At 39.4% G+C, this 12,100-nt stretch overlaps 1 protein-coding gene across 1 annotated transcript in view; it reads right to left on the reverse strand.

Annotated features, from left to right (window-relative positions):
• ano1b (anoctamin 1, calcium activated chloride channel b) overlaps positions 1 to 2,889 on the reverse strand; it is a 38,069-nt gene extending 35,180 nt beyond the window's left edge. The window contains exons 1-2 of the mRNA XM_026174799.2: positions 2,371 to 2,889; positions 1,168 to 1,560 (exon numbers count right to left, since the gene is read on the reverse strand). Coding sequence (XP_026030584.1) covers positions 1,168 to 1,560; positions 2,371 to 2,475 — 498 coding nt within the window. The 5' untranslated portion in view covers positions 2,476 to 2,889. The remainder of the gene's footprint in view (positions 1 to 1,167; positions 1,561 to 2,370) is intronic.
• Positions 2,890 to 12,100: the final 9,211 nt, after the last annotated feature.

A 12,100-nucleotide genomic window follows, 5' to 3' on the forward strand; every position in this document is an offset into this window, starting at 1 on the left:
AATAAGCTGAGTGGAAAAATGCTGTTGGCCAACAAGCCTTTTTGAAAGCCTACAGACATATCTCTCATGGTAGGCATGTCACACTTAGCGCCCCTGAGGGTCATTCTCGCAAATGATAATACGTGAAGGGCCATACACAGATACACCTGTTTGACTGCTTGTAAACACACATATTAACACACTCAATTAAATAGCAGCAACTTAAGTCAAGACAACCCTTTAGAAATTCAAAATGAGCATCAAAATAACCCCCCTGTCAGGAGCCTTGAAAGTGCTTATGAGTGTAACGCATATAGGTTTATGAGTGGTTTCATTGTGGAAGCATTCCCATCACTAAATGAGTCATGAGTCAGTCATCATTTTCTGCAAGGGTGATAATAAGTTTAAGGAGCTCCTCTTTATAGTCTGAGGAAGTATCTGCCAGTACAGCTTCACAGCACTGGTGATGAGCCAGTATGTTAGAGCTCTAAAACTGCAATGGCTCTAAAACCAAAGCAGCAAACTTAGAGCTAAAAGTATCAAAACAAAGAAGTAGTCAATTTAAAGTTATGCCTCCCTCTAGGGGAGCAGGTGATGGTTTCCTATTGAGGCAAAGAAAAATGATTTGGCTTGTACTAAGAATATTCACTTCCTTCTCTCATAGGCATTAAATTTGTGCTTCTTTGTTACTGAAACTATGAGATATGTCATGATATCGATATTTTAAGTTTGGTTATAGAAAACATTATATAAAATATAAAAAATATTTTATTTCAGATTGTGACACTGGGAGTGGGTGTAAAACTCATTTGGATGAAGTTTTTTTTTTCTTTTTTCTTTAAAAAAAAAAAGCTAAAAAAAGCTTAAATGTGTTTTTCGGCCTTGAAGATATTGTGTGGCTAGCTCCTGTACCCAATTTAAAGGTTACAAGGGCTCAAAAATGCTTGGAATAATAAGATGAATTAAAAGCATCAAAATTCAACATATTCAAATGTAGTTTAAGGGCTTGTATACTGAAAGAAACTGTCATTGTATTAGGTTAAAATTTGACATGACTTCATTTAAGATAAGACGTACAAAAAAAGAAAGAAAGACAGAAAGAAATGAGCTTGGTTGGAAGCACACACTGAAAAGAAGTGACCAAATGAGGCCAGTTAGTTTTTGTAATAAATAATTATTAGAACTTACATCTTCATCTTTTTCCAGCTCTAGCCCCATGTCTCTCAGTTTTCCTTCAAACTCCTCTCGTCTGAATGCCTTCTGATCCTCCTGGCTATTGAAGATTTCTCCTGAACAGCCCAACTCCATGTCGATAACCGTCGATGAATGTACGGAGGATGAGTCTTTCGTCCTTTGTGTTTGCTTGGCTCGGAGCTTTTCGCCACCACTCTGAGGACCATGGCGGAAGCTGCGGGTAACAACATTCTCAGTGAGGAGATGCACTGACTGGCGAGTGGAGTGGCTTCCACTCGACTTCTTCACGGAATAGGTGAGCACGTAGTCAACACGCCGTTGACCATCCTGGAAGAAGAGCCCATGCTGGGAGCGGGTATTTTCCTCTGGAGTTAGAGCCTTCAGCCGCTGAAAATACGCAGATTTAAACCACACATGTAAGAGCGAGAGCCTAGGGAACATGATTTATGCATTTATAAGTTGACAAGAGGGACTGCAAGAAATGCACACAGAAAGAGATGGGGAGGATATCCAACAAGAAGAACTGCACTCAAATCAGGAGTGTTGCCATTCAGTGTCTGACACCATTGGATCACCAGCAGGGTTCGATGATGTAAACATTTAACAGTTTTGTTCACATATGTTGTTTGTTTGCTTTTTAATACACACAAAACCATATATCATGGAAAGAATGTAAAAATAGCGAGATTTCCTTTCTGGACTTGCACTTATCAAGCTATTCTTTTACTGAGCTTTTGTATGCCAGTACCAGCACAGAAAACACAGTATACACCAGCTACAGTTCAGTGCAGTGTACGACCTGCAGAAGGAACTTCATTTTAATCCTTCTCATTACTTAAAGCAGCAGTATCTGCCTTAAGTAATGAGCAGTGCCGCAGAGTGGCAATAGCACTCTTAAAGACCGTATCAGTGTAAAAGTTTTGGTTGTGTTCAACAAGGACTGCTGACTATTTTTATTTTTTAACCAGTATGTTGAGTTTTAAATATATTAAAATAGCTGTAATTGCTGCACAAGATCATCAAAAACTATGGCCAATCATCAGTTGTTCAGTTAGGTCAGTGAGGATGAAGTATTACATCAAATCCAAGTCCAAACTATTATTAAATAGATGTTATTCCGTGTCTTTATTTATCTTGCCTTATCTGTCCTCCTACTCTCTCTCTTTCAGTCTCTGTGTCTCTTGCAGAAATGCTTACCTTAAACTTGCCGTGGAAGATGACATCTCGTAGAAAATGCGGTGTCTGTTGCTCAGACCCAGAGGTTTGAGAGAAGTTGACTTGATCTTCTACATTCTCTGTCATTGTCCAGGTAGAAAAAACGGTAAACTTATGTGGTGAAGAGTTGTTTTCTTACAGAGAATAGTCCTGGTTCTGCCTTAGGTCTCTCTGTGTTTGCCTCCTGTTTGAGATTTTTCACTATATGACTCTGCTGGGCTTTGATAGCCCCGCCTCTACTCTTATTTTTCAGTGACTTGCCACTTTTCTGTGTTTGTCTTCCTTTAAAGCTCTGTGTAAAGCCCTGTTTTTGTCTGGATTGTGGTGCTACTAAAGCGAGTGAGCAGCCTTGTTACTTGAGATGCATTCTGCAAGCCAAGATCTAAACTTAGACAACGATAAAACTCTGATGAACACAAGGTGCCCTGCCTCACTTTCTCTGTATTTGCTAAACTGTACCAACCTCAATACACAGTGTGCCTCCTTCTCTCGCAGTCTCCTGCATAGCTCCTTAGTATTGCGGTGTTAATAAGTAGTTTTGAAGATTATTAGCACGTGTTATTTATTGATTTATTTTATTGTTTGCAACTGTTTTCTCTCTAATACTGTAATGAAAGAACAACCAGCAGCCGTTGTTGAATAGTTTAAAGGATATCTATCAAGTTTTGTCTGCTCAATTAACTCAGGGTCATAAGGAGCTGAAGCTTATCCCAGCTTTCATGGGGCAAGAGGCAAAACATACCCTGGACAGGTCACCAGTCTCCCTAACCTAATTCATGTCTTTGGACTGTAGGAGGAAACTAGAATACACAGAAAGAGTCCACATAGACACAGGGAAACATGCAATCTCCACACAGAATGAACGCAGCCTGAATCTGAACCCAGACCACCTTACATGAAAACACTGTGCAACAAAGTGTTTCATTGGTTCTGTGCAGGTTTTCAGTCATCCAGGTAGACCGGGGAGCCTGAAAAGAAAACGAATGGACTTCCTTAAGTTTCTTGAAAACATCTTACCTTTCATCTGAGAAGCTTCTAAAAAATAAAAAACCAAAAGAAGTCCAGTCACCTTCCTTCTAAGCTTTATTTTGTTCAAAATGTACAGTCAAGTCTGCTTGCAATTTCAGTGGTATTTGTTCAATATATACAGAGGTCAAGTACAGTTTTATAATAATATTAAAAACAGTTCTGATATGATCCACATTACATGAAGGCAGACATTCTCCTTTACTGTGTAGCCGACCACGGTCTGGAATACACAGTAAGTTACTCCTATTAGTAATAATAATTGACTTGATTACTGTCAGTGCGAGATTTTAAAGTGGAGCTCTACAGTCTTGGGACACTTTTCCTCAAGTATATAAAAAAGTTATCAAAACATGACACTTCAGTGTAATTCTGTGTAGATTTTCCTGTGTGAAGCTGTTCCAGGAAACTGTCCTCTCTTCCATAATTGTTTACTTTGTGAGAACTAGGATCCAAAAACTTTCTGTCCAACCTCTCATTCCTGACACTTCAATCCCACAAGTTTATGTAACACAGCAGCAACATCCGCACTCAAGTGTATTTTTAGACTTTAAGAGTAAAAAAATATACACAGAATCAAGCAAAGGAAAGCAGAGACCTTGTAGAGCACAGGCTGTCGAGCTCTCAAGGGATGCCATGTGTCCGACTCAATACTGGGAGCAAGATATAGGGGTTAAAGGTCAATTCTCACAGGGAACAGCAGGAAGTGGTGTTTGTGTTCACATACTGTAACTCAGCTTTTCTAATAATTGCTTAAAACTTTGTGTACATCAGTCAAATTATGTTTCGACCAGCTGGGGTTTTGCAGGTCACACCTTTCTAAGCGTCTGAGACAAACAGCAATCAACAGCTTGTCTTACTAGAGAATTGGGTAACCTTTATATTACAATACAAAAGTTATAAACACTTACCCAGAAACCAAAATGTAGTTAAGACATACTTCATGCATTACAACAGTAAGTATCACTCAAAGAACAGTGCAGATTCCTATGAACAGACCGTATTCATATATTTTATGAAATTATGAACCTTACAGAGGATAAAATTAAATCATCAAATATTCAAACCAGAGGACTGTAGAATTCACAAGGTCTTGCTGGTTAATCAGTATTTTCTGAATACCTTTAAATCAAAACCATACTATCCGGTTGTTCAGTGATGACGCGACGAATCCTACTTCCGGGTCTAAAGTAGCCTGCGTTTAATATGGCTTTTGTGTTGTTAACATGTTTAATGTTTTGTATTTTCTTCTATTTAATCTCAAAAAGCTCCTAAAACAGTCAGTGATCACTGTTGACCTCCCTCAGCTTTTATTACCGCTAATCATTTATTTAAGCTCAGTTTTTAAAACCTTAGGATGTAACTACAGCACAGCCCATGCAGCAGTATATGAATGACTAACCTCGTATTGTGGATGGATTATCTCAGTTGTTCTCCTGGCTGAAGTTTGGTCCTTTTACAGCATCCTGCCATGCGATTACATTTGTTCCTGACCACCGAGAACACTCACGTTAACTTTTATCGAGTGGAAAAAAAGTTAGCTTGTTTATATTATGCTAACATAGCTGTGCTAGCCCAACTTCAGTAACCCTACAAACGTCACTGCTTTTTAGTTTTCTGTCTTCATTTATGCTGGAAGTGATAACAGAGCTGTACGTTTTAATTTGTTTCCAAAACCCCGCAGTCAGGACATGCTATATTATATTTAGATAGAAGCTAGCGAGCTAACTCCCTGCTAACTTCTAACTCCGTTAAATGTCATAAATTCCGTTTTCATGGATGCCTGGATGTTAAACTCAATTGTTACACCTGGTAGAGCAGAACGCTGATCATTTTATTAAAGATGAAAGACTTTAGACAGTTTTTCAACTCTCAGTAATGCCATAGTGATCGTTTGATATATGGACCTGCAGCAGAGTTTAGACCCAGACATGGCTAGTGACGTCAGACTGAACAACTGGATACTACAGTGGTCTCCAACCTTTTTTGCACCACGGACCGGTTTATGCCCGACATTATTTTCATGGACCGGCCTTTAATGTGTTGCGGATAAATACAACAAAATAAAACTAGTACCGGTACCGAAAAAAAGAAGATTTATACATAACACACGTGAAAAGACCCAGGAAAACCGAGTTAACGATCAAAACGATAACAAAATAACGCTGAAAACCGATAAAAACCCTGAAAACCATACATTTCACACTTGAGCCTCAACTCTCGCGGCCCGGTACCAAACGACTCACGGACTGGTACCGGTCCGAGGCCCGGGGGTTGGGGACCGCTGCTATACTACATCTGTAATGTTAACTACCTCTAACTATTAGTGGTTTCCAGATTCATCAGTGCCTGAGCAGCAAAAAGCTCCAAGCTAACAACAACAAGGTGTCTGTGATTCAGGTTGTAACAGCAGTTGTAAAGCACTTTCCTAATCTTCCTGCACAGTCAAAGAGCTTTGGAGCACATTTAACCCTACAGTGCTTTATTATACACCAAATAAGCACTTTATCTACCTCACAAAGAATAGTCCACTGTTTGTAAACCTTCATGACCTACTTTGTGGGTGGAGTCCAAGTGGTGGCATAAAGTGACTGCTGTTGGTAGAACGGTCATTCATTGGAGCTAACATTCCACATTGGGGTATGAATCGTCTCTTTTGTATACCCTGTGGAAAAACTCAGCGTCTATATGAAGGGAAAAACTTAGACCATATAAATCTTTCGACCTTAACAAGTTTGTACCATGCAGTCATGTCAAGGTCACTTCATGTGGAGATTTGTCAGATCATTTTTCTGTACTCTGGACAGACGTGTTGCCAAGTCAAGTCAACGACATAAAACACAGCTATACAGATGTGGATTGTAAACAAGTGAAATACTACATACTGATGGGGAACTGCACTTGCATGGCTGGATTAGTGCTCATAAATCTGCTGCTTCTACTTCCTTCTACCTGAATGTGTGTTAAAACATGTAGAATGTTAAAATGTAATGTAAAACCTTCTACATAATCTAAGTACTGATTACATCACTTACAGGTTACATCAGAGGCCTGAATAATTCATCCTGGAACTGCAGTGTTAGTACAGTATGTCCTCTATGAATTGCATATATGAATATTACCTGGATCAATATACCAAAATGTTGATTCTGTTCATCTGGAAAGTTTTAGTGGAAACCCACAAATCTTCTTACCTGGATGTCAGTGCTTGCATCAAGACCTAGATCAGAAGTTTATATTGTTAAATACAGTCTTTTATGTAGGCTAATCATTGCAGGGTATGTTCATGCTGCAGCCATGCAGCCACAATGCCTCATAGAGGACGGGAAGAACAGACACAGGAAGCACATCGATGACCTTCATGAGATAAGACATGTCCAGCAGCACTGAGTCAGATCAATTTCAGGAAGCCAAAGATGACAGCCAGCCAGCTCAGACATTCTTAAGAGAACTAGCAGGCCTAATGTGAAAGGCATGGACATCTACCAAGTTCAGTTCAGTCATATTTAAAATGAATTAAAATGTGTAGCCAAAACTCTATAAAACCTTTTTTCTTGACACGGAGCGAATAAGTACGTAAACATATGTTGCTTTAATACATAGGAAGCTAAGAAGCCTTGAACCTAATGCAGCTGTTCTTACTAGAAGGCACCTCACTGACACAGATTCTGAATCAGACACTGAAAAAGATCTATGAGATCCACTTTCATCTTTTTATGACATGCAGTTATGGCGCCTCCCACCACCCATTATAGAGAAGTCATGAGATGCAGGAAGAAACTTAAAAATAAGCTTACTTCAGACTAAGTTTACTGCAGTGTGAAACCCTGGAGCTTATTAGCAGGGAGCCATCAAAACGCAGAAAAAGTTACAGTTACAAACACTGTCCTCACCATTTTTTCAATAACCGGAAAAAATTACAGATTTGTTTTGTGAGAGGGCAGAACAGGAGCAGCTAGAAAACGTCATTGAAATAAGTGTCTGACTTTGTCATCAGTCCGATGTCGGAGATGAATACTTGCTGCTGAGAGCTGGGCCCAACGCTGAACATTTCCTCAATCATCCCCAGCTTCCTAGATGAATACGCTTTGTACTGTTCACACATTGTTTCCACAGGAAGTGTTCAGATGGAGAGGAAACCATCTAAATGACTTTAAACACAGTGCAAAATCTAAGAGGCAATATAGCTCCAGGTGGAAGTTAAAAATACTTGCAGCTGCCAGTACCACCCCTCAGCCTCCTAGTAGACACATCTAAGCTATCAATTTCAAAATTCCACGTCATCTTGTTTTCAAGTTATCACATTCACAAGATTTCCAGAAAACTTGCTCTGACCTTGAGGTCGAGGTTACTGAGATCGGAAGTTGTCCAAGTTTATTTGTAGATACAACTATGGTATCGATTTGAAGTTCCTACGTTACTTCATTCTTGAGTTACTGTTTACATGTTTACAATGGGACTTCTGCTCCTGAACCTCTGCGCACAGCGTCTGCAAATCGGGGCTTTCATCTTTACGCAGGACTGTAAGCTGTCGTCTGTGAGGCGTGAGCGGTGTTTGTTTTTAACATAGTTCACGGTGGAGAGTAGTTGCTGACATAATGTGGATTCAACCATTACTATCCATAATAGTAATGGTTGAAAGTCTCGATAAATGCATGGCGATTCGGCGGGTACCCTGGCTTCCGCGAGTGTGACGCTTATTTTGAGCGATGAAAAAATAATAGAATATAATTTTATTTTTTATTTCAATATCACAATAATCTTCCAATTTAGAACTACAAGTTAAAAAATAACTAACATAAATAAAATACACTTCAGCTAAATACTTCTAATTTATTTTCCCAAACCACGCGGAGCCGCAGTATAAGGACTAAAGAGCTGCATGCGGCTCTGGAGCCGCAAGTTGCCAACCCCTGGTATAAACCAACACGGACACACAGAGGAACATGCTAACTCCACCCCGGCAAGGTAGATGGTGTTCTTCTGGTTCCATTCCTGCCCAAGACATGTGTATGTTCCACCACTAATATAGAAAAATGCTGCGTAAGTGGAAAGCATTATAGTAGGTCTCTTACACTAAATTTAAAAACTACAACAGGGAAGTAATGAAGCAATGACTGTGGTGACTGTGAGCGTGAATGTCTCAGTCATGTGTGCAGAACATTTTTATGCTACATATTAGTCGCCATCATTAAAAATGTTGCTACAGCATTATAGGCAAACAGTACTCATGACTTCAGGAAAGAATCACAAGAATGTGAACTAAATTCTGAGTTTGATGAGGCGCCTGTGTAAAATGTCTTGGAGTTGAGTTACATGAGCCCTCTTTGACCGCTCCCTTTTTAAAAATAGTTTTAATTCTGTACCCGAAGACAACCTTGCCCTACTAAATCATTCCCTACGAGCTCGGTGTCTTCACAATTTCCTTTTTAAACTTGCTAACTTCTTAAAAATGTCTTCAGGATAAAATGAGCCTGGATATTTTACCACAGCTCCCATTTTTAAGCAAAGTGTAATATTTTTTTTTATCTGTTTGAGTTAAAGTATCCTTCCTGTGGCAGTGCCATGTGCTAAAATAGACAGGGTTAGCTTAGCGTGTTTTGATGGCAGAAACCAGACCTCCCGGAGAAATGCTGTTCACGCTCAACAAATCCACATACGAGGTGTGATCAAAAAGTTCTGGGAAAGGGCCCCTAAAAATGAAAATCATGCACCACTGGACTTTTTTTTTAGGTTGTTGCTGCTATTTTTAAATCTTTCAGTGGAAATCTCATTCTGTCGCTTTGAATTTGTCAATCCTTCATCTTGTTTTTTATTTTGATTCCGATTAGCAAATGAGTGGCAGCTGTGCCAACAAGTCCCACCTGGCACTGCTCCCTGAACTACCCAGCTCCACCTCTCCCCCCTGCAGCTAACCTATAATCACACCCCACCACCACAGTTTGTCACATCGTGCACAACTTCGAGCGTTCATTTCTTTCATGTAACCGATGATCCAAGTGTTTTTGCTCACACAGCAAGATCTAGCTGTTAGATGTAGTTGGCTTGTAAGATGGTGTATTGGAAACATGATAATAATAATAATAATAATAATAATACATTTTATTTAAGAAAGCGCCTTGTAGGAGCCTACTTGCAGTTTAATTTGAAATGTATGCTTTAATTTTGATAGTGCAGGAAAAAAACAGGAAGTTGGGCGAGAGGACAGTGGAGCCACATGGTTTTTTGACCTTGCAATCTCTCTTCATCCATTTTGAATTGAGCTTTATACGTTTTCATAATTTGGAATTCTGTTGCTGTGTACGTGTTTGGACTTTTGAAGTAAATATTGAGAAACTATCAAGGACTGTTGGGGGTTTTTTGGATATAGAAAGAGGGACTAAGCTAAGGCTCCATTCGCAGGAAACCTACAATATTGTTACACTGATTTTTTAAAAGCATGTAGATAAGCGACATCATCATAAATGTGGAACTTTGTTTGTGAGGGGCAACATGTTTCTATGCAAAATATACATTTTGCTACCAAAACATTACCAAAATAATATTATTGACATTATTATGAATATTATTTAAACACAATGAGGTTTTTCGTGGATTTTTTTGCGTGCAATTTTGCATCCTTTTTTTTTTTTCTTACAACGCATTGTGTTTTGCGTCCTGATTGGCTGTAGACCATTGTGAATCAATCTCGTGTCGTGTCTCCTGTACAGTACAGAATGTGTCCAGCTTGTCAAATTTATATAAGTTTTTGATTGCTAGCAGTGTGACTCTGAAGTGCTGTACTGTATGTTTGTAAGTTTGCTCTCCAACAAACACAACAATGTCGAAGCACTGTTTTTCTGTAATACTGGATTTATTTTTCTACCAAGGTTTGAACTTTGAAGGTGTTTAAACAAGAGAGGGAAGTGTGGAAACGTGTATAAAGTGTGTAGTGTGGGGTTTGAAACTTTAATAATTGTAAAACAGTTGGCTGCTTTGCGGATTTCACCTATCACAGGGGTTTTTTTGGAACGTAACTCCGAATTAACGATAAATGAGGGACCACTGTACAGAACCCTGAGACATAGATCCACATAATAAAGTGAACAGTTATACATGACAAAATAAGAAAAGCATGTGCAAGAGTAGTTTACATGTTCTGTATTGGATTCCAGAATTGAATTTAAAATCCTTCTACTCACATAAATATTCTTAAATAATCAGGCCCCAGCTAATCTTGAAGAACTTATAGTACTGTATCACCCCATTAGAGCAGTTCGCTCTCAGACTGTACCTACTTTGGGTTCCTAGAGTATTTAAAAGTAGAATGGGAGGCAGAGCCTTCAGCTTTCAGGCTCCTCTTCTGTAGAACCAGCTTCCAGTTTGGATTTGGGAGACAGACGCTATCTCTACTTCTAAGTTTAGGTTTAAAACTTTACTTTTTGATAAAGCATATAATCAGGGCTGGATCTGGTGAACCTGAATCCTCCCTTAGTTATGCTGCAATAGTGCTAGGCTGCTGGGGATTCCCATGATGCACTGAGTGTTTCTTCTTTACTCTCTGTGTTTATACACCACTCTGCATTTAATCATTAGTTATTATTTATCTCTGGCTCTCTTCCACCGCGTGTCTGGGTCAGTCATTTCCCCCTCACCCCCAACCATTCTCAGCAAATGGCAACCCCTCCTCGAGCCTGGTTCTGGTTTCTTCCTGTTAAAAAGGAGTTTTTCCTAGTGGTGCCGGTTTAGCTCAGTGGGTGAGCAGGTGACCATATGCTGCATGGAGTTTTTCCTTCCTGCTGTTGCCAAAGTGCTTGCTCATAAGGGGCCATTTGATATTTGGTGTATTTTTCTCCGTGTTATTAAAGGCTCTGTAACTTACAATATAAAGACCATTGAGGCAAATGTTGGCACAATATAAATAAAATTGAACTGAATAGAATTAAATTCAACTGTTACTTTTGTTATGTCTTCTGAACTAAATGTTGAACTCTCATTGTTGTGAGGAAGTGCAACTTAAGACCGGTGAGCATGAAGACTGGGAGAGTGGAAACTGGCCATCCATTGGTTCACAGTGGGAGTGGTTTATCTGATGAGATTGGAGCCACCTAGGTATGCCTATAATCTTTTGCATGCATGTACACGTCTCTGCACATGGTATGTGCAGCACCACATTCTGCTGGCCCCTAGGTTGAAGTCAGAGCGGTTCAGTGACATAAGAAGAGGCAGCAGTAGCTGAGACACCTCAAGAGAATTTGCTGCAGAAACTATTTTTCACTAAAAAAAAAAAAAATGCCAATTAAATATTTACTGGGCTGGTATTTCTCATCTCTGTGAACTAGACAAAGATTCAGGAATGTAAATTAATTGATGTTAAGGTAAATCCACTTCCAGTGTTCTAATGTGTAATAAGTAGGGATGGCACCGGTTCTGACATAAACGGAAAAGCAAGACCGAAAAGCAGCGCACATTTCAGTGCTTTATTTTTTCCTGAGATGTGATACACTTTAGATTCTAGCCAATCATTTTACCTTTGAAAGCATAGTAGGCAGGTCCAGGTACGTACGTTCTTTTAGAGCAGAGCTACAGATTAAAAATGTCCAAGGCGAAGCGGTCACAAGTCTGGCTGTACTTCACAGCAAAAGATGCAAACAGCAGCCTGCAACAAGTGCTTTAAGCTGATACTATGATACTGTGCAAAGGAGGT

This window comes from Astatotilapia calliptera, chromosome 7, assembly GCF_964374335.1.
Source record: "Astatotilapia calliptera chromosome 7, fAstCal68.1, whole genome shotgun sequence".
Lineage (NCBI taxonomy): Eukaryota > Metazoa > Chordata > Actinopteri > Cichliformes > Cichlidae > Astatotilapia > Astatotilapia calliptera.